Source organism: Pteropus medius, unplaced genomic scaffold (assembly GCF_902729225.1).
Source record: "Pteropus medius unplaced genomic scaffold, Ma_sr-lr_union100, whole genome shotgun sequence".
Lineage (NCBI taxonomy): Eukaryota > Metazoa > Chordata > Mammalia > Chiroptera > Pteropodidae > Pteropus > Pteropus medius.
Window position 1 is genome coordinate 3,628,286 of NW_024340693.1, and position 23,544 is coordinate 3,651,829.

General features: G+C 43.5%; 1 protein-coding gene across 10 annotated transcripts in view; it reads right to left on the reverse strand.

The window, feature by feature from the left end:
* Nucleotides 1-2,446: 2,446 nt before the first annotated feature.
* The window catches only part of CDK8 (cyclin dependent kinase 8), an 86,876-nt gene continuing 65,778 nt past the window's right edge, over nt 2,447-23,544 (reverse strand). For 4 of the 10 annotated variants that reach the window (XM_039862974.1, XM_039862992.1, XM_039862997.1 and 1 more), the window contains 9 exons: nt 20,984-21,041; nt 18,601-18,732; nt 11,726-11,869; nt 9,235-9,304; nt 8,443-8,515; nt 4,829-4,926; nt 4,053-4,131; nt 3,768-3,926; nt 2,447-2,922 (listed from right to left, as the gene is read on the reverse strand). In XM_039862974.1, the coding sequence (XP_039718908.1) occupies nt 2,797-2,922; nt 3,768-3,926; nt 4,053-4,131; nt 4,829-4,926; nt 8,443-8,515; nt 9,235-9,304; nt 11,726-11,869; nt 18,601-18,732; nt 20,984-21,041 (939 nt within the window). In that variant the 3' untranslated portion in view covers nt 2,447-2,796. The remainder of the gene's footprint in view (nt 2,923-3,767; nt 3,927-4,052; nt 4,132-4,828; nt 4,927-8,442; nt 8,516-9,234; nt 9,305-11,725; nt 11,870-18,600; nt 18,733-20,983; nt 21,042-23,544) is intronic. The other 6 variants (XM_039862946.1, XM_039862967.1, XM_039862935.1 and 3 more) reach the window with 6 other exon arrangements.

Genomic DNA, 23,544 nt, shown 5'->3' on the forward strand with positions numbered 1-23,544 from the left:
CCTGGCCAGATTTCTCTGGGGCCCGGAAGCCGAGGTAAGCAAATCTAGCTTCGCCACCTAGCCGACAGAGTGACGAGCGGGGCACAATCTCTCAGAACTTCATTTTTTCTCATTTGTAAAATACTATTTAACTCCCAAGGTCTCTGTGAGGAATAATAAATGCGTAAAATGCTTCACGCGGTGCCCAGGCTGGTAGGCATTCGGTGTGACTTTAAGGGTCCAACTGAGATAATGAAGTTAATTATGCAACTTTAAGTGGTGGTGATTTCTAGCTTGCTTTTGCACAGTGACTTTCGGTGTTTCTGTGACCCAGTCACTACCATTGTGACTTACAGGGGTGGGAAAGCTGAAGGACTGGACCAAGGCCTTCTGTTAAGTGACTGGCAGGGCCACGACCTCGGCCTCCCGACCTGAAACACCACGTCCCTTCCCAAGCTCCACGCCAATCCCCACGCCCAAGGACCCTTTCCCTCCGAGGCGACTTCCTTGGCTCAGAAGAGAAAGAGTCATGGTCCCTAACCCTCCACGTGGGGCTCCCGCTGCTGTGTTTCCTATGTGGGCACCGACGTCTCAACTGAGTCGAATCTTCGTGTGTCTGAGGACAGGGACCGTGGTCTCAGTTCGATCTGGCCCCAAGTCCTCACAGACTATTAAACACACACCAGACGCTTAGTAAACGTCCAGTGCATTCAATTCTCTTGCTCCCTCAAAGAATATTCTCAGGCTATGAGAACCTTCGTAGCTGTCCCCAGGGGAGATGAATATTTGCTCAGTAACATTTTTGAAAAGCAGGAGCCCCTAAACCTAGTCGAACTTAAAAAGAAAACACTTAATGAAGACTACTGAATTCGGCGGTACCTTTTGATATTTCGGCCCTGGGGTTATCGATCCTCTAGCCTTCCACTTATGCGCGTGTAAATGCTTAAAGTTGATTCGCGAGAGGCTAGGAAACGTTAGGCCGTGAAATGGCCCTGAAAATTTAACTTACCTGCTAGGTCGTATTTTAAGACTTAAGAAAAAAAATCCTATTTCCACATAGAGAGAACACTAACACCAGCTAACATTGCACGAATGCTTAGATGCCAGGCAGACGCTAAGTGCTTTACGCCCATTGGATTTTAAGTAAATCAACTTGAAGGCCTAATTTACATACTATGCAAATCGGAGATTTAAAGTGTATAGTTTGATGAGTTTTGTTATGGTCGGGCCTCCCAGTCCTGGAATTCTCCCGTTTTTAAAATGTTTTAGAATGTTTTCATGTGAATGAGTTGAATATTTTTAAGAAAAAAAAAAAATCTGTTAGTTGTTTTATCTTCTGTATTTTGTGCAGAAGGAGGAAAGAAAAATATTATTTGGGACAGAACAGCATGACAAAGAATTAGGTGTTATTTTAGAAACGGAAGGCTCATCACAATTACTTGCAGTTAGAAAGGTGTCTGTTTCATATCTCATAGGACTACGAGTAACAGATTCCACATCTTAATCACACATCGTTACTACATTATGGAGGCAAAATACGTTATTATTATTCTTAATGAAAACAGCTGAAGAGATTAATTTAGAGCCACTTGTCAAGGCACATTTTAAAATAAAACTGTGTATGTAAAAATACAGCGGACTCCATATTTTGATTTATGAAAAATAAATTTATTACATAACACCTTGTTTTTAACAATGTTCAATTTTTCTTTAAATTCAGAATACTTGTGTCATTCATGTAAAATAGTTTGATACAGTACATTGTATGTTATAGTTTTTTTTTTTTCCTCAAAAATGCTAAGGCTCTCCTACTCCCTCTCCTTTGCTGAAGTAAGGGCTCCCTAAACGACGTGCGAACAAGTTTTAAAAAAGAAAATTAACTGAACGAAATTTTAATAGCACTACACCAACCAGCTTTAAAATCAGGACAAAATATCTGAATCGGATGCCGCACCTTTTAAAGGAAATTATCATTCATGCTTTTTTCATCTTAAAGCATGCTCACGAATCAGCAACACCAACAGGAAAAATAAAACACCGTCTATGACAATCATTTTAGTTTGTTTGCTGAACCAAACAGGTTTATATCAATGACAACATATTTAATTACTATCAAATAGCAGCTTTAATACCAGTCAAGTCATAGATTGAAAATAAAAACAAACTTAGAAGTTGGAAATTAAATCTTTGGGAGTTCTGAAACCTTTCCGGGAAAAAAAAAAAAAACGATGTGACTTTTTGTACTTTCAAACAAATCCAAGCAATAGTCTTGGTCAAAAACACTGATTATGTAGAAAATGGACCAACCCACTGATAAGACACTAAGATGAAAGGCATACCAAAATAGTCTCGTCTGAGTCTCGGTTATTTTGTTGAGTTAACATATACTGTGTGTTTCAAGTACGTGTGTGTGTGTGTGTGTGTGTGTGTGTGTGTGTGTGTGTGTGTGTGTGTGTGTGTGTGTGTGTGTGTGTGTGTGTGTGTGTACTATTGGTCAGATAATGCTCTTACACGGAAAGAATTCACCACGTAGACGACACACGCTTGCCCCTAGCACACTTCACAGCTTCAACTGCTACAGACTGCCACCGAAGAGAACGCCTGTCAGTCTGAACCATGTCAAGTAAACTATGGAAGTAGCAAATCCACGACACAAACTGTGCTAGCACTTTCTGTTCAAGTCTAACTCCGAAACAGGTACACCTTGGACGCCGCTGCCCGCTCCTGCGGCAGGCGGGGGCGGGGGCGGGGGGCCGGCTCCGGGCGGCGCCAGGTCCCCGCGGGGGCGCGCGGCGGGCAGGCGGGCGGGCGCGCGGCTCAGTACCGGTGCGCCTGGTGCGCGTACTGCGGCGGCGGCTGCGAGGTAGTGGAGTAGCCCATGCTGCTCTGCGGCTGCGAGGCGCTGGCTCCGGGGTTGGGGTAGGCAGCATGTGGGTTGGAACGCTGGAAAAGCAGGCGGAGGGGGAAGGTGACGCGGGCGCCCCCTGCCGCGCCGGCGGGGCTGGCCACGCGCGTCCGCGCGCCGCCGACGCCACGGCTTCAAGACCCCAGTAGAAGTCTTGGGCCGCGCAGCAGCTTTCGCGTTCAAAGGGCCGAACCCCCAAATCTTTATTAGTATCCGCTTTTCTGTGCGAAGTCCATGACTACGCTGTGTTGTTCTACAGCAGCACCCCCTTTTCGTGCTGTTCTGCACCTATTTGAGAAATCATAACTAACGTGCTTGACAGCTTTACACGTGAACTCGACGTGCACGTTAAGACATTCCAAGCAGATTCGCGTGCTCGCGTCTTCAGAGGAAGCGACGCGACGCGCACGCACGACTAACGGATAAAAATGGACGTGGCGAGAAGGGATGCCGCAGAATCACTTTCCTCGGCACTAAATCTTTTTGGGTCCTTTAAACGAATGAATCTCACTCTCTGCCGCAAGTCATATTCAAAAGTATAATGATAATTACTGAAATGTCAGAGTAGCATCCCGAACTCTACAACTGGCCCAAAGGAAGAGAACAGAGGCAGAGTTCAGGGGCCTCTACCTGTCACCTGCTGCGTTATTATTCCCGCCCCTGCACCTGCGTCTCATGCTACTCGCTCCCAAGGCGAACGCTATACAAGATTAGCCGTGATCTATGGCTTTCCTCTTTCAAAGTCTGTTCAATAAGTCATATAATTCTAAACTCTGCCAAGTCTAGCGAAAGTGACATCTTAGAAAGAGCGGACACGTGACATCGTGGTCAGAAAAACCGGTACGAAAGGGGCCGCCAAGGCGGCACGCCGCGCGTCCAGTACCTGATAGTCTGAGGTCATGATCAGTCCACCTGAGGTAGTGGTCGGCGGGGCGACGCGCACCTTTTTCAGCGGGGGTCCCTGCGTGTGGCCGCTGTCCTGATTGCCGGGGTGGCCGGTTCCGTTCGTGTGGTTATTGCCCTGCTGCTGCTGCTGGTTCTTCTCAATTGGGTCAACAGAAAAATAAAGTTCAACTCAGAAGAAGAACAAGATACACCCGCACCAGGGAAGGCGCCCGCGACGCTGGCCCGCGCCAGAAGCGCCGACTGTACTTACTTTGATACTTACTTTGTCTCCTTTGTCATCAGGTTCTTCTTCTGTTAGAAATTCCCGTTTTGGGTAAGGAATCTGACAACCGGCAAAAACACTGACCGAAGGAAAAAGAAACACAATTTCTGGCATACTAATCGGCATTTCTAATGCTTCATTTGAGTGGTTTTTCATTTTAATCTTTTCAGATGGACTTTGTCTCCAAATGTGTAACGTAAAAACCTTTCACACAACTGGGACAAAATGAATCTTTTCTTCTCACCAGTGACACCAGAGTAGGTCATTCGAGGGCTTTCCATTGTATCAAAATCATCAATCATCGTCTAATAGGACTCGACTTTTTCTTTTCTCCCAGCGTGAACTCTTTGATGGCGACCACCGAAATATAGATTCCGGCGGAAATGTCACTATTCAAACATAATTATTCTTACCCTCCCTACTGCATTTAAAATAAAAGACGGAATGGGGGATACGAATTTATTTCGCAATCAGAACACTGAACTGTAACCACAGGCCGTGAGCGACCTCAGAGCGTCTGAGCGAGCTACAGCGTCGACCACCTGCCACCATACAGCTGCATCACTGCTGACACGCAGGCCTGAGAGGGACAGGGACACCTCTGACCTATGACCCCCCGACGTGAAACTTCGGTCATCAGAGCACAATTTTTGCTCGTCCAGCATTTCTATGGGTCCCCATGTGAGCGGAGTGGCAACTTGGAGTTGACAGCTTAAAGCAAGGAGGCGCCCCCCCAAACTCTGCCACACCGGCGAGTTGATAAACCGGTCACTTACTCTGACGTAGGAAGTGGGTCTTCTAAGAAGTAGGGATCCTGCATAGCCTGTTCTGAGGTAATTCGCTTGATTGGGTCCATGGTGAGCAACTTCTGAAGCTGGAACCGTAAATCATGGAAACATTGCGCGTTACTTCTCATAGTTATGCTCTATGGCGCGCGCGCGCGACGTGCATGTTTTTTGATGAGTGACACCACAATTTGGAGGGCATTTACTCCCTTAAATTAATAAAAAAAAACCCTCCTAATTATTAAATTTAATACAGTAATTCATATTTTAGTCATTCTAATATTGATTATGTCATGTGGTTCTCCTATAAGTAACTAAACTTATATTTTCTTATTCTAAACCAATGATCTTTTCCCTACATTATCTAAATTGCCTTACCCGATTTAGAAGAGGGCAAAAATTCTTACATTTTTTTGCTCTTTTCCTATCGAGGGGGAAAATATAGCTAACACAAGTAAGAGACTAGCCACATGTGTAGATTTAAACCCAAATAAATTAAAAAGAAATTTAAAAAATCGATTTCTCAGTCATATCATTTACATGTCTAGAGCTTAACAGCCACACGTGGCCAGGGACACAGGTCATCAGAGGAAATTCTCCTGGGTTGTGCTGTACTAGTCTAAATAAATACGGTGACGGACACAGAACTTCTAATGTACTTCTAATGTATGGCTATGAGTGGATTGTGGAAGGAGGCTGCTTGGGTTGAAATCCAGAATTGACACTGATTAGTTGAGTGAGTGAACAAGTTACCTGACTTCTCTGAAACCCCATTTGTCAGATGGAGACTAGAAAGTTTACTGAAGGCTGTGACCTAGAATGTTTGATTTTAACCTGTGGTTTAAGGGGTTCATTGCTCCCCCACCCCCCATCCTTGGCCTTCTCAGTGCCAAATGCATTCATGCGATCCCAACGGCTCCAAAAGTTTTAACGCGTTTCAGCATCACTCGAGTCTAAAGTCCGAAGTCTCACTTAAACAGCATCTAAATCAGATGTGAACGAGCCTGTGCAATCAAGCATGTGACATGCTTCCAAAGCAACGGTGGGACGGGCACAGGACGGACGGGAAGCAGGAAGGCAGGCAGGCGCGACGGGTCCCAGGCAGGCCCACAGCCCAGCACGGGCGCTCCGTGAGATGCTAAGTCTCCAGAACAATCCCCTCTGGCCGACGCGTGGCCGTCTAGACGCCCCGGAGTGCAGCTCCATCCAGGCAGTTCTGCCAGACGGGGGTCCCTAGGCCTCTGCGGGGTGGCCCCACCCCATCACGCTGGGTGGCCCTGTGCCACAGCTTCGGGGAGAGGTCATCGTCCTGTTGAAAGTGAGGTGATGGTCCCCTGTTTTGAAACTGAGGGTGCCCCTGATGTCTGCGGGACTGCTCTCTCTGCCTTGCAGACACTGTGCATCTGCAGCCGACAGCTCTACAACCCTGTCCCGTAAAACCCAAGCCATCTGGCCACCTTCTTCCTTCCTTCCGTCCTATCTCCTTCCCATTCGGCTCAGTACGTGTGGTGAGAGATCCACCTTTACTGACTCACAGAGATGTCCAGGGGACATGAGGAGTTCAAACGTGCTTGTTTGGAGCGACGTGCACTTGTGAAACCAAAAAAAAATCAGAACTCCCGGCTGCTGTGCGTGCTCGTATGTGTACTCATCTACTTGTGTATGTCTGCACACAAGGAGAGACGTGTGGAAGTTGCCACACTGAGCTGACAGCGCCAGTCACTTTTTATGACAAGCGGGAGTGAGTGGGGGAGTCAGTGGGGGACACGGGCATTGCTGGGAGCGGGTGTTGTTCAGCTGTCTTTAAGCATTTTTGTATTTTATCATTTTGCTTGTCTCGAAGAGCAGGTATTAGAATTGAAATCTGAAATTCATTTAAAGAAATAAAATAAGGCTAAGCCAAAGGGCAAAAAAGAGAGAGAGATGATCTAAATAGTGGACTCCGGTGTAATACAGTGGTTTTCAGGCTTTAGAGGACAACAGTCCCCCGGAGCCCTTCTCAGAAACAGACGCGGCCCCCAGGGCTCCGCCGGGCCACCTGGGCAGGAGCCCAAAGGGGTGCACTCCCGCAAGTTCCCAGGTCACCCTCCTCCTGCAAACCAAGGAACTAACGGACGGGCTGAGGCTTAACGGGAGATGACACAATCGGAGGACAGAAGGACATAAAATATTTTAAAATACAGACGCTCAGGATGGTGAGATTTAAATTTAATTTTAATGACCTGACATTTCAACGGAAGCGCGATTTTATTTTTAGAGTCGAAAGGAGAAGCATGAATTTGCTATTTAAAATACTCGATGGTTTTAATGGAGTCATATTTGAGCTTTCAGATGGGACCACCCAAGATAGGTCATTTAGGTAAAAACAAGCAAATTAAGTTGCAAGGATGTACATCTGTCGAATTTCAGAGGTCAGTCACCTCAGACTATTCTGAGTAGCAGTGAGTCGGAGGGAAGTAAGAGTAATTCCTTTAAATCACGACTTTTGATCTATCACTGTTACCATTAATTTGTTAGAATAAATAAGTTCATACTTTCGTAGGCTCTAACTTACCTTCAGTAAGTACATTATAATTAACCATTATTTGGATAAGAATACATTGTGTGGTAATATGGTATGTTCAGCACTGCTTTTGAAATTACTGCTAAGATATGAAATATATGATACGTGACAATATAAAAATCAGCAGAAGATGCGGAAGCGGAAACAGTGGAAGGAGAAGAAAAACAGAAATACAAGAAATGTTGGCCAAGTGGACTGGACTGTAATAAAAGAAAGTTAATCCTTTCAAAGTAAAAAAAAAAAAAAAAAAATTCCCATTTAATGAAATCATTTAAAAATATTAAGAATAAAGGAGTAAAAGAATTTTAAGCCAAGCGAAATACAACCCACTTCCTCAAAGTCTCCCTGTTATGGTGTGTGACTTTTGGGGAAAGCATAAACTGAAGAACATGTTTAATTTTCACGGGATAAGAATGAAAAGTTTTATTGTAAACAAATTTTAGCTGGCAATAGCTGAATATAACCTTATCATAAATTACCTTGAAAGTGCATGGGTTAACTTAGATTCTAGGTCAAATCAGATTTCCATTATACATTGAGAAATACTGTCTTTCTCAAACTCTTTCAGCAAAGGCAAATAATACATACCATCGCCGAAGGATTTCTAATACCCAAGTCTATAAGAGGCATCTTGGGAGTTAAAATTTTTGTAAACGGTCTTTCGAAGAGTTGAAATACAAAATAATCTGTAAAAAATATTTCTGAATGATGGGGTTGTTTTCTTCTTAATTCTTCTCCGAAATTTTTGAAATATTTAAATAACTGATGAAAACCAATAATAAAATTTAAAAAATGTTCTCGATGGACTTGGTGCAAGGACTATCTTTAGATAATCTCATCTAACATGTCAAAGTATGCATGGGTGTGGAGAAACAAACATTTTGATGTCTTCCTAGTATGTGTAGCAACAATATCTCTGCATTTATCATTCAAGTACTCTAAATATGCTGAGAAGCCATGTCAACTGACCCCAAAAAGCCGAGGATGGGCTAATCAGGAAGGGGGAAAGTGCATTTCATCCGTACTGTTCTCTAAAGCTTACCAAGTGGAATGCTTTACTATCTGGTTTCACTTTATGCTTTTCCATATACTTGATAAGGCTGCAGTTGGTATACCTGGAAGAGAAATACTATGAAATATCTCTATTAGATCTGAGGTTCATTTTACATCGGATGAAGTTTCCCGACAATTATTTTAATCAAAACCAATACAGACCATCTACTGAAAAATCACATGATCAGTAGCATAACGAGTAGCATCAAATCAATTTTAAACTTCATTCGATATTCACACTGGTCACTTCTGAATGGATACCACTGATTACACGCAAGATAATTTCTTGAGTAATATATACTGAATAGCTTTTTTCACATGAATGTTATCTCAACAATTATCTGAAAACATATGGGTCAAAAGTTTAACTCAGCCTTAAAAGAAATAAAAAAGAAGAAAATGTGTTATAGGTCTATAAACTACCCTCTCCCAATCCCCTGATCTGGCATTGTAAATAAATGAAATATTTCTTCTCTATTAAAACTTGCTTAAAATTACACAACCCAGGTGGGGTAGGCAAGCGGCTATGAACAAGGTTTGCTGAGTTCGGTCTCTTTCTGCCTCAGCTGCTAATATTAGATATTCACCTTCTTTACATCATTTAAACATCTTAAGAAATAAAGACTGCCATAATGTAAACTATTTTTTAGAGTAAACACGTAAAATTACTTATTAGAATAATCTTATGTTGAACGTTCTATGATGTTGAGTATTCAATCTTCTACTAAGTAGTCTGGAAGAGCAAAAAATCAACAAAGGATCTATTTTCTTTCCAACTTACGTATTTCTTCTGAAATCTTTCATTAATGTTGAATGTTCGGGCATCTTTTTTATATCTTCCCAATCTTTATCTGTGAAATACATTGATAAAATTTTATGTTGTCTAGGTTTCTATTCTCAAGAACTTTTAATAAAGGCTACCTCCATTTTCATTACGTTTCCTATGCTTTTAACCTCCATGAAAGCACAGACGTCAAACAAATGGCCAGCTACACCAGACAACTTATCTTGAACCGTACACACAACTCTCCATCGTTGTATAGCGATATTTCTACCTTTTTGATGCCTACTTTCTATGATGTTTTAGTATGTTACCTCAATTTCTATAACTAAGTAAACACTTCTGTTGTTAAATGGTTTTATTTCTAGTTGTAAAACCGCTTTTCCCCTTTCCCGCCAAATTTCTTGGTTAAATCAGCAACCAGTCTCTTCGATGATAAATGTAACGTCTTTCCCCTTGGAAGCTTTACTGCACTTCTTGTTAGATGGCCCTCCTTCCTGACACCTCGATAAATCCTTGCTTTACATCAGCCATCTATAGAAGCAGAAATAACTGCATGAAACAGAACATAACTAGCTCATTAATAAGACAGCTGTTGCCATGGCTGGTTTCAATAACATTCACAAAAACAAGCGCCGCTACTAACACGTTCGGTAGAAAACGGAGCGGTTAGTTTTGCTGGCATGAGTTACGGGGCAGTGCAGGCGACAGAGCGCATTGCCACCCCCGCTGCCGGGGACCTTGGCTGAGAGTGTGCCCGGTGCTCGGCTGCAAGGGGCAGCTCAGCGGCACCCTGGCCTTTTCAGAAGGCGTCTACGGGCTCCATCTTCTTTCGACTTACTGGAAGAGTCTCGGCCACCTTCCTCCACAGATGTCACGTGTTATAAAGTAAACTAAATATATACTCTAAGGTCCTAAATGGGGTTTTCTCCACAACTATTTCCTCGCTTTGATTTCTCTACTGTGTCGATTTGTTAAGCTAGAGATCCTGAGATCATCTTTCACGCTGCCCTTAACACTTCCTATTGACAAATTATATATTTGCCCTTTATTCTTCAGCCTTATTATCACTTTATACCTGGAGCGCTGCTACGGGCAAGCGGCTGGTTTCCCTGACAAGTTACCTCGCTTCCGCTGATTTTTACACGCCACTGCCACATGAATCTTTAAAAAATAGAACATAAATCACGTTACCGGTTCTCAAGAATTTATCATGGATACTCAATTCTTGAGCAGATCAGATCCGAACTCTGCTGCCTGCTTTTCCGGTTCCTGATGAGCTGACTGTTGAATCTCCTGGACCAAGAACCTCCTAGAACCACCCCTGCCCCCCGCCCCCAGCCACGCTCCTTTCCCTGGGCCCCAGGAAGGGCGGACCCCTTCCGAGTGGGAGGCCAAGGCCATTCTTTTCCACCAAACCACATCTACTCTTTAAATAGTCTGCTCAGAACAGTGCGATGCGGCCCCACGAGGGCGAGAATCGTGTCTGATATATCAACGACCTCTTCTCTTGAACACAGTGGCTGGCACGTGGCAGGTATTCGAGAAATAGTCGGTGAATAAATGAAGTCCCATCGCGACGAAGCAGTCTTTGCAGAACTGCTAATCGGTTTTGGAGAAAGTAACATCTGCGCAGTTATTCTGCATTTACTGATAATTTAATCCCCTTATGAGGGAACGTGAAATTAGAACTCCTGGATATTGCTTTATTAGTCTGTGATATGCTGACTGAGAAAAATTCCGAATAAACAATGTCTGGAAAGTACTCGACTGGACAAAACTACATAGGTGGTTTCAACAAATGCTCGTCATCGGACCCCTGGGAAGTTTCCGGAGGAATAACGAAGGGCTGGGACTGGCCAGGGAGACCTAACGCCTGTGAGGGGACACCTCGACGGCCTTCTCCCACTGCAGATCAGTGCAGCTAAGGTCGCTGTGGGACACCAGACGCCCGCCCACATTCTGACTGTCCTAACGGAACACTTAAAAGAACGCTCTTATTGACAAGGGTTACAGAGCAAAAAACGCTATTGTTCAACACACTGTGATGCTGTACAGTGCCCTAAAGAAAAATCCTGTTCAAAATTTGTATCCGGATCTCAAGTAATGGCAGTATTATATGTGCTGCCAGATAAAAATGCATGCTATTGAATTTTATTTACAGTTCCTACTGGTAAGAACTAAAGGTCTCTCTTTTAATACAGATACTACAAATATTTTATCATTTCAAATATCAAACAACAAAACAAAACCGAACAAAAACCAAACGAAATAAAAATATACCTTCGAACTCAGGAAATCCATAAACATTTTTATGCTAATATGTGAACTCTACAAATTCTGCTATTTCTATAGATCTTTGATTAATGCAAGTCATAAATATAAAAAATATCAAGTAAGAGTGGCTTTTATCAGCTAAAATTATACACCTTTCCAATGAAGACATCTTAGTTCAAACAACAGTGATTTAAAAACGAAACATAATGTGTACCTGCAGGAAATCCCATTACATTGAATATTCTGTCCAGCTGGTCATGGTGATAAGGATTACTAGTTTTGATGTCCTCTTGTCGACAGTGAAATATTGGTTCTGACGTTAGTAGTTCTGCAAATATACACCCTATAGCCCAAATATCTTTAAAACAAAAAGACAAAAAAAAAAAAAAAAAAAAAAAAAAAAAAAAAAAAAAAAAAAAAAAGGAAAGGAAAAAAGAAAAAAGAAAGGAGGAAAATAAAGTGGTTCTTTCCAAAAGAAAACGCATTTTTATCTTGGCGGGGACTGTTTTTCTTCCCTTTCCTTCCCTAATAAGTCACATTAATTCCTAAGCAATTGTAATTATAACTATCACAGAATATGATTTGTAAATATATATTCCCATTCTACCCACCCCAATTTTTCAGTCTCTGATATACCTCCCCCCCACCTAGTGGCTTCGTTCCAAGTTTAAATCAAATTTAGTAGCTGAATTTTGGGCGAGTTTTCAATGCCTCGAACATTACTTTATCTATGAAATACATACAAAGCTACATACGGAGCATGGGAAGCACAAACAAACAAAACTAAACAAAAAATAAACAAACAGAAAACCCAAAGAGCCTTTGAAATTGGCCCTAATTGCCAAAAACAATCGGCACAATTTTTTGGTGGCAAAATTCTATTTTTTATCTTGTTATGCACTTGCTAATTTGTAAAGTCTAATAATCACCCTCCCGTGTTAGCACATTTAGCGAGGTGCTGTTACAACAAGAAAATTATAGCGACTGACGTCAAATATTCTGATGAAACGGCATTTCTACTTGAACAGGTTTTCGTTCGAAGTGTTTCTTTACGCTCTAGCAGCGTCCAATTTTGCGAGTTGAAGTATTTAATAAGAACAAGAACCTATGGGTGGTAAAAAGCTACCTTTAAAATGGGTATGAAGCCTATAAATTCACTGGAATTACTTATAAGGGGCAGGCAAGTGGATTTCTCTGTACTGCAAATGGCCTTCATTCACATTAAGATCCTGGCTAACTTTCATCCACACTGCTTTCGTCTGATAGATCTCTATGACAAGTTAGAATTTAAAGCTAAAAGGATTCCAGTTCTCTTAACAAAACCCTCAAACAACCATGCTAACTTCACCACGCTGAGTGCAATGATGTGCTCACAGCATACTCAGGTGGTTTTCACTGGTCTCACCAGTACCTGTGGTAACTACAGGGGAATACACAAAGATCACGATTTTATTGAAGCAGACTGTTCAGCTACGTTACCAAAAGAATTGTTAATTTTTAAATAAAGGAGAATTCTTAAACTCCGAAACTGGAATATAGGTATTTAATTTAATGTAAAATTATCACATTTACATTTCAGAGTAACAAGTTAATCATCTATTGACTTAAAGAGGATACGCCCTGACTACCAGCGGGTGATTTTTAAAACAGACGTTGTTTGCATTATTAGTTTGGCCCCACATCAGAGAATCAAGTCTGGCCTAGACCACCTTACCGAAGAGTCTCATCCGGAAGTGTAAACCAAGCTATTTTGTTTTGAACATCAGAAAGTAAATGAGAGAATTAGGAAGTTAGCGAAAATTATTTTGCCAGGAGTAGCCCGTACAGACCCAACCTTTGATGGTCTTAACCAAATGAAAGACGGGAAAGCCCCGTAGGAGGAGCACAGAGAGGGCGGACGGGCCAGTCTGCACGGCGCCAAGGACACGGTGACAAGCCCTCTGGTTCGCTACTCAGCGTTCTCAAGAACAGGACAAAGTGTGTAAAGGAAGGGGTGAGGCGAGTGAGTCGTTCAGCCATCCCTAAAGCCACATTACTTTTAAAATAGAAAGTCAGCAAAGGGGGAAAAACAGTTATTGGATCCTGCTTAACCTCACCCTAATAACCTCTTTCTTCATGTCTCCACCACGATCTGACTTTAGCAGTCTCCACATCCTTCCTTTCTTCCAAATCTTGATCCGGACATTAATCGTGAATCTCAGGCTAGCTGATCGGGCTATTATTTTAGACGAATTCTGAAATCTTCATAAATAAGTCTTTCTTCTGATCTTGCCTTTTTCTCCTGATAGTGCCAAGTTCATGGAAGAGTCCTTTCATGCTCACCTACCTGCCTAACTCCTTCTAAAGAGATTTTCTAAATTAAAAACATATAAACCCTAGCTCCTCAAAATCTGTGATGCTCATGTGTACCTACCGAGTGAACCAGGCAAAGCGGACAGCAACTGGTAAGCTACACAGACCCCAAAGCGGGGAGGGAGGGAAGACTTGCTAATGTTTACTCAACAGGTATACTAATACCACCTTCTACCTTAGTAAGAGAGTGGATTTTCTCGGTCCTTATTTTACTGTCTATTTCCCATTTAACATGCTACGTAATCGGTGGGCATTCAGTTATTTGAGGACAAACATCTGAGCTTTACCGTTCATTAATTAAAAAGTAATAACCCTCTCTCTCAGCCTTCTCCACAAAGTCAATCAAACGAACTAAACCCCGAACGCTCAAACCTGAATTAAACTTTGTCCCCGGAAGAACAATGTTTACTAACCTCCTATTTCCTCTCTTTGGTCTAAGGATTCAGCTTGCAGTTCTGAACGAGTGAGTAAGTGACCGCGGCACTAACATCTGTCTGTAACGCGAAGTGGGAACATGTTACTGGACGTGCTCAGATTTTTTCCCTCGGCTCTTCTGCTGCTTCTTAGCAGCCTTCGGTGTAAGAGAATCCACCAAACTCCGCCAGCAGACTCAGCCCTTCTGAACGATGCTGAAGGTATTTAGGAAATTATGTATACGTTCGCCCACGAAAGTTCTTCTGTCGGCTGCTCACACTACAACTATCTGACAGGGGAGTCAAAATGCTAGGGAAGCCCTCGGCAGGAGGCTTGGACCGGTGCGGGGAACCTAAGTCCGCTAATGGAGCTTCAGGCTGCCTGCACCAGTAACGGGAAGCATGGGATTGTGTGGGAGACACCGGAAACGGTAAAGAAGTTTTGTTGTTTCCTCCTTTATTCTATTCCTTTTCGTTGACATTCGAGATGGTTTATGTACGACTTCTCTCTCTAACAAAAAAGCAACCTGTAAGATACCCACCCACCCACATGATAACTTCTCTGAGCCACTGTTTTGATAGAAGAAGCCTGTTCCCCAAGGCTCTCCTTGGCCAAGTCTCAGGCAGACACGGGGTGGGGCTCGCCACTGCGGGGGCTGCTTTCAAGCGTGGCACCCGAGCCAGCTCCCTCTCTGACTCCCTACCTCGAAGGGCAGCTGTTTTCACCCGAGGTCACAGAGCTTTCAGAGTTGACGGGGATCTAAGATGTGTGTTAGGTTAGATTCTCATTTTCAGAAAATGAGGCTAAGGGACTACATGCCTTACACATACCGCGCCCCTCCCCGACCCAGAGTGACAGAGCTAAGGCTATAAGTCAGAATGCTTTGTTACTTGTGTTGTTCAAAGATGACAAAATTATTTTATGCATATATTTATACTTTTTCTCAACTGGGCTGGAAATCTGTTAAGCGTAAACTATGTAATGTTCATTCATTTTTGTTTCTCTTAAGGTTTAAAAAGTTTCTCTAGTAGCTATCCAATAAATTTTGATGTTGATGAGAAGGAGGAAGAGGGGAAAGATACAAAGAAAGGCCTCTCTTCCCCAAATCCTAGAGCCATCTGAACAAAGGCGTCTACGGAACTGCTGGCAGCTCAGCTTCGTGACGAACAGCCCTGCATTAACACCGCGGGACTGCGCCATTCACCAGGGAACGACACGTTACACAAACCTTAATGCTCACAGTAAAACATAAAGTTTCATAAACAAAAAAAGAGATAATAAATAATGAGCCAGACTCACAAACTTCTGTGATAGTACACTTCTTAATTAATTCAAATCAATTCAAAGTCTCAAGTTTTCAGCCAACAGCCACTAAGATGAGACAGTCACTTCCTATTTGTATGGTCTGTTACTATGTCTCTACCAGAAGTGAAACTACTTTTCAATATTCATTTTCTTGATGGAGAAAATAGCTATGTATCATATTAATTTATATGCTTCTTAAGTACATTTAGAACATACTTGTAAAAAAAAAATGTGTTTAGCTAATAATATGTACTAAAAAAAAGAACTACCCTCAACAATTTTTACTTTTCCTTCCGACTTGAAAAAAAAATTAGATATATATATTATTTTGGAATAGTTTTAGATTTATAGAAAAGTCCCAAAGACAGTTGAAAAGTCCCACATCTGACTTAGCTTTATCTACCTTTATTTTCACATAAAATAAAATGTGTTCTCAAAGCAGGTATGAAGATTAGCGAACGTAAAAATTTTTTTTTTAAAAAGACATGTCAGATTCAAGATTAATATGGGGAAACGATCACAGATGTTTCTCCTTTTCTCTCGCGTATACGATGAAATGGCAGCAAAGAAGTAGAGGTTCAAGTCCATGGTGATAAGTTAAGAGAACAGGAGGACACTCTCGGGCCCGGTCCATCCCTCACTCGGCAGCGCGTGCTGAGTCCCCACCACGGGCCAGGCGGGCAGGGCCCCATGCATGGCCCACGCTGGGGAGCAGCGGGGCCAGGTCTGCGCGTTTTATGGGTTTTGGAAACGGGTCAATGCTACCAAGACGGTAAGTCAGAAGTGAGGTGGGGAAGGCAGGGCGGTTACTTAGACCGTGTGCTCAAGGAAATTCTCTATGGAGAGATAGTACTCTGACTAGGATGTAAATGAAAGGAAGGGACCGGCCGTGTCGAGGCCTGATCAGGCAGAGACGTACAAAAACGCGTTTCTGGAAGATGAAAGGCGGACGAAACGTTCAGAGAAGGCCGTGGGCCACAGGGTGACAGCTGAGTGGGCGGTGGCTCTGTCCTGCACAGCCCTGGGAGGTTCCATGCTCTGAAATACCATCTCCGACCTCTGTGCACACTCAGCCCACGCTGGGCAGCCACGTGTGTGCAGGGCCGACAAGCCACACGGGGATTTTTGATTCTGCAGGTGCTTGATGCCTGTCACCCCGCGATGCCCAAGGACCAACTGGATCGTGAAGAGCCGACCCTCCTCCTGACCCTGTCGTCCCCTGCCCTGGGCCGCCAGGTACACAGCGATTGGGCCAAACGTTGGACGACTGTTTCTTTAAAGATCTGAACGGCCTCGGAGCAAAGACTTGTGCGTGCTGGCATTCGGGGTTTCCCCGGTCAGTCGTGGCTCTCTGCTGGTCACAATAAAGTCGGGTCCTATAATCCACGTGCACAAAATTCCCAAGCAGCTTTTTGTCATCTGACTCTTAAATATGAAGAGACGATCGCAGGGCGACCGACAGATGCAGAACCCCTGCCACACGGAAGGACCAGACCAAGGCACGTGGCACGGTTATCGCTGTCCTCACAGATGTTTGAGAAGCTTTTCTTTCCATAAAACAACACCGAATGTTATTTAAGAAGTGAATCGGAGAATGAGAAGGGGCTCTTAGAAATAGAAAAAGACAAAGGCAGGACCCCGTGAAAAGAAAAGTGGTTTATAAAGCATCAACCCAAGAAGTCCCGCAGCTGCCTACACTCAGTTTAGGAGAGAAACGGGGAGACGGGAAACGAACCTCGACGTGAATGTGCCCGCCGAGGGGCCGGCATGCCCCTGGGAAATGTGAGAATGAGAGATTCTGTTTGTTTTCAGAGAGGAAAAAACCTCACGGAACCCACCAGTGAATGAGTGGGGACTGGCGTGAGGTGTTTCATTAGCGATTCTGATACCAGAAGACAACAAAGGAGCATCGTCAGATTCTGAGAATTTGAACTCTACCCAACTGGCATGTATGAGAAAAGTATTTTTGAGAAATACAAGACCGAGAAAATTTACCTCGAAGACGCCCTTCCAAAGGAAGTGACTTGAGAATATGCTGTAGCCAAACAAGAGGTGAAATAATGAAACCCAGAAAGAAACAGGTCCGACCCAGAGGCATTTAAAGAAGAAGGAAGAGCCAAGGATGAAAACCAGCCCAGCACAGAGCCAAGAGAGAAGACGGCGGGACGGAGCGATCCAAGGGAGGAGAGGTGCTTTAAGGCCATGCGATGGCATCCTAAGGAAGACAGAACGAGTTAGGGAAGCGATAAGCACACTCAGAACATACAGGCAAAAAGAGGCAAAGAACGTACTTGACGATAAAAGGCAGCAGAATAAAGACGTCGGTGATGAAAACGCGCGGCAGAAGGACCGTGGGAGCCGACCTCTGACTCCACTACAGGACGCGGTCTAAGTGTAAGCCACGGGAAGTACCGCTCACTGGCAGAAAATAAATGCTGTGAACACTGACGAAGTAGTAATAATAAAGATGATAACGCTATTGCTAATCCAGGTTATAAACTGAGAGGTTGGTAGAAGTATAAGAGCACTAATTTCCTAATACTTCGTAATAGGGAGGTAATCAATACTATCTAAAATTTAAAACCGAATTAAAATGTTCTAAACTCCTTTTTTTTTTTTAATTCATATTTTTTTCCTTAACTGCAAGGGGAGCTTTTAGAAGCTAATATTTCTTTTGGTGAAAGACTCATCTGACTGAAGTTCAATGATTTTAGAAATTTTATCATGTTTATTTCTCTTTTCAAATAAAATTAAATTTAAAACACTTTTTCCTTAGAATGCATAGGATGACCCCAGATACTTAAAATGTTTTTAATATCTATTTATTAAAGAGATATGTCTGGAACGATATACCCATGATGCTAATGATGGTATTTCTAGGTAGGAGAATTTTAGGTTACTTTTTGCTCTTTTATGACTTTCTGTGTTACTCGATTTAAAAATATATGGAAATATGTAGACTTTACAACAACAGAGCCATTTTGAAAACGTCATGGAATCTTAACGAGTGCTACTCACCAATAGCTTTGGTATAATGTCTCGCTCCAAGAAGTAATTCTGGGGCTCGGTACCAGAAAGTGACAACTACGGGGTCCAAATCTGCTAAAGGCTTCAAAGGTGAATTAAATAATCGGGCAAAGCCCATATCGGCTGCGAAAGAAAAAAATCATGTTCAGTAAACACATTTTAACAAAGTTAATTGATTACTCTAATTTTCCCATTGTTTTTTAGCAAGATATGGAAAATGTGCTGAAACCTCACAAAACCTTTTCAGAAGTCTACATCTAAGACAAAGTTCAGATCTCCATTCTTTGCAAAATGGGACCGGCTCTGCTGCCAGAGGTCAAGGGTGATCGCTGGGCAGATCCCTTCCCACCTGTCACACTCCCAGCGGGGGCCAGGACTGCTGAGCTGCGTGTCCATTCTCTGTAGTGGTCACAAGCACCGAGAAACTAGATCGGAGTAAGGCTATCCATTACTGGCTTCGATATGCCTTCACTGGTGTATTCGAAAGCAGAATAGACATATGTTAACACCACTATTTCCCAGCATCTATTTGGGCTGAATGTGACTAACTTAATTTTAAAGATTTGTAGTATTTTGTTAAGCTGGGAAAGACTTTAAAAGTCATATGATTCAATCATCTTTTTCAAATGGGGAAACGGAGGTTAGAAGGACTTGAACGATTTGACAGATGTCGTAACTCGTGTCTCAGAGCTGGAGCTATGCTGAGATACAGTGCGTGGCATTTAACGAGGTGTATTTTACATGTCGTGTAGCTATTCAGGCATGGCTGTTTATCCTATTACACTGTAATCTTCTTAAAGGCAAAAATTGTGTTTTTCATCTCTTTATCCCTTTCAGTATCAAGTAGGGAATCATTACCCATAGCTTTTGCCAAATACATGTTGAATAAACAATCGCTATCGTCCCACCTACTCAAAAATTTCAAGATTCATCCACCAAGAGTGAGTGTTTCGTTTTGTTCTACTGATACACGTTTTTAATGAAGCAGACCCTAGTCTAATCTACTCAATTACGGAGGCTAAAAAAAAACAACACAGAAATTTGGCAAAGAATTAATACTATGAGTCGGATTACTAAATACTGGTTTAAAGAAGAACTAATATTTCTTCTTAGATGTGACTGCTTTAAGCCGTTAGTGTCCCCCAAACCTGCCGCCACCCCACACATTACACGGAAGTAGAATTCCAAACTAGACTGCCTTACCATCGAACTTTTCCCCGGACCTCGCAGTGAAGAACACATCTGTATAACTACTGTTCGGCTGGGTCTTCCATATTTTGTCTACACTGAACTTACGATTGAATTTGATGCTACCAAACTGGTTTGGACAAACCCTTTAAAGGCACGCGTGAGGACCTGCCAGGCCCGGCTCTCCAAGGCCGGCTGTGGCCAGGAGCGCTCCGAGGCGCGTCAAATGTCCCCACTACTGACGAATGTGTATACGGCATGAGAGTACCCTGAGTCTAACTGACCGTGGGAAGTGAGATTTGGGGAATTTTAGGGGAGGAGAGGGAAGAAGGGTTAGAAACACCTACGGTTTTCTTTGCTGGTGACATGGTAAAAATCAGCTGATAATTCTAATTCACAGTAAGTCATGCAATCGGAAATCACTATTTACTTCATTAAAAAAATACTCCCACCATCCTGCTGCCTTTGAATTAATACAGTTCAGTTACAGTATTTCTCCCGCCCGCACCCAAAGCAAACTAAATAAATGTGACAAACACAACTTGGGAATGACAATGAAAATAAGCAGTTAGGATAAATTAATTTACTTCTATCCTCATAGGTTATCAGACCAGAAGGGGGCAAAGTTTTGCTCTGATACGAAAGGAAATGAAGCTATTGGGAAATGTGCCAAGACTGAGGCGCTCGGTCATTTTCTCAGCGGGCAGGGCCGGCCCTGAGGCAGGCCTGCTAGAACTTACGGTTCTGGGCCCGGCTGGCCTCAGTGGTCGCCCGTGCTGGTAACTCCTAATCTAGATGAGGTTGACAGAGGCACGTGTTCTGATCTGATCTTGCCCAGGTGGACAGAGCCGGTGGTATGATTGGGACTAACGGTGAGGCTGGTGACTAACATGGGTAGAAGCCACTCACCTCCACGGGCTATTTTTAATGAAGGCAAAGAAAGGTTTCTAAGAAACCTGCGTGGCTTACTTTATACTTAGAACACTTTAGTCTCTAAAGATTGTCTGACACCTTGAAAAGTGTGAAACGCTTTTCACTTTGAACGTATACTCTTTAAAAATGGTTTCGATCACATGGAAGTACATGAATATATGCATATTATTAAAGCGAAAATTAGAAGTGATACAGCTGCCTGCAAAAGTCTTAAAAGAGTGCTCCACTGCGACTTATCAAAGATATAACATACCAATTTTTACTCTTCCTCGCTCAGGACCTTCACCCATAACTAAAATATTAGCAGGTTTCTGTGGAAACAAAATAGTGTTTTTTTTCAGTAGACAGTAGTGGTTTCTTTTAAATAGACAATATCCCAATATAACACAAATTCACCTTTTAAAAAAAAACCTCATTTACTCAAAAATTAAAATCAAACACAGGAAGTCACCAAAGAAACTGTACGCGCACATATGCCAAGCCATCCGCAGCCTTCACGCGGGCCCAGCACCGAGGCAGAGCTAACGCGCGTCCTGTCCCTTTCATGTCTCGGTGACTGGACCCTCCGACAGAAAGTTATAATATGTGGTCCCTTTTAACTCTTTCGATTATATAAAACGTCCTTATATAAGGACTTTAAGGGACAACGAATTTTCGAAGGTGATTTCACGCCAAGTAGCAAAGTCATTTACAGGGAAGGACCCGTCTGATACCGTTTTGTGGAAACTGCGAAGTATGGATCTATGTTTAAACAAATCGATTAGAGTGAAATCAATTGAATAAAGTCTTTTTTAAACGAGTTAACAAAGTAAAAGGACTCTCCCATGACCTGACCCGTTTTGAGACTGTTTTTAAATAAAAAAGGAAGTTAAAATTCGAAGTGAGATTTTACTTAAGAAATATTTCAAACAGTGTTAAAACCTCTGAAAATACGTGGATTAACTGTCATCTAAAATCTGTTACAGTGGGAGGTGCTCTCCTAATATAAAAGGGTTGGCCCCTCCTCGAGGAGGAGGAAAAAGGGAAGAAGAGATTGGGGGTCTGGGGGGCAGGGAGGGAGAGGAGAAGCAGCGCCCCCCACCAACCCTGCTCATCCTGCCGCGGACCTGAGCACGCTTTCGTTTGCCAGTCTAAGTAAAAGTGAAACGAGATTAGAAGCCTTTCAATATTGATCAAAGCAAAAGCTCACAGTCAAATGAAGACTGAACAGAGGCCGCTTCCAGGGATAACTAGTTCACAGGCTTCCCTGACCCGTTTAGTGACAGCCTCTCCTGTTACCGACAAAACTACCAAAGATCAAAATTATTTTTTTTTTTATCTTCGGCATAAAGATATCGCTGAAACGGTAGCATACACGCTGCGAGGTTAAAAAGTCTTGGGTTTTTTGAGGCGAGGGAACGAGGCGGCACAGAGATGGTCTGCTTCATCTCTGAACGGGCTGGGGTCCTTTCCTAATATACTATCCTCAAAGGGATTTTACGTAGCGAGTTTTTAAATCGATGCGTTATGACCGCAATAATAATAGTGATAATGTTGTTATTCAAGAAAGAGTTTTCAGAACCTCCAGCGTCACGACCCACACTCCTGATCATCGGCGAAGTACGGAAAAGGCAAGGTCGGCGCCGACAGCGCTCGGGGCCACATGCGCGCGCGCGCTGCGGCCTTGGCCGTGTCCGCCCGTCGACCCTGGGCGAGCCTCCGCGGAGACTCATAGGGCTCAGCCTACGTCCGAGGAATCCAGATCTCTGAGGCTTGTGTAAAATGAAGGCAGAGGGTGTTGTCCACAAGGACTAAGGCAGCATCTCCACCCGCCGCAGGGGAACGGCTGGCTCTCCACTCGGTGTGGCTCGGGAGGGGCCCTGCATGTCTGTGAGGGGACCCTCCTGCTCCTCGGCGCGGGCCTGGAGCCACCCCCTTCTCTTTAACCCCGTCTGATTCTCTTCCCATCGAGTCCACCTTCCGTACTGACAGTGTCACGCCCTGCCCCAAAGCCGTTCACGGTACTGTGGAAAACTATTCACGAGACGATCAGAATACAAAATAATACCCAGGCTGTGATCACGACTGGATTTTCAAAGGCGCCGAGCAGAACCAGAAGAACAGAAAAGAGACTGATGAGGTCCGGATGAACTTTGTCGGAAATTTCTTGGCAGACTTTGGCTTTTATGATTATTGCTAAAACGTAATTTCAATTGTAATTGGTCCCTCGCCCCCTGTGAATCAAATCCCAAGTCCTCATGATGAGGGGTCAGCTTGCTCCCACCAAGCTCTCCGGCCCCCTTGTCCGCCCCTCCACACGGCGCCTGCCATCCGTATGTTTTCAGCATTTTGTGACTTTTCACTGCTACGTCATTGTTATCTCATTATTTCTCCGCCGAAAGACTTTTCCTTTGTGCTCCTTGGCAAAACCTGATTCTTTTTCCCCTCTTAATGACATAATACATGAATACGATCTGATTAGAAACCATTCAAACTGCAGTCACACGGTTAAAAGGGAAAGGCCCTCCCCCCACCCATCGCCCCTCCGCCACAAACCCACTCCCTTCTCCAGAGGCACGAGTGGATCGGGCTGATTTGCTGTGACGGCTTTTCTGGCACTGGAGTGCCCGATCCTAACAGAATCTCTCCGTATCTGGCAAAAGCCTAGCACACGCAGGCCTCTCTCTCCTCCTCCTATTTTGGATGGAGTGGAAAAATCTCTCTTTTGCTTTCTTACTCATTCAGGAGCTGGGCCCAGATCTGAGAAGCAGCCCTGAGAGGTAGTTTATTGGCCAGTCTGCTACTGGCAAAGAGGGGAAAAAAAAAAACCTTCTC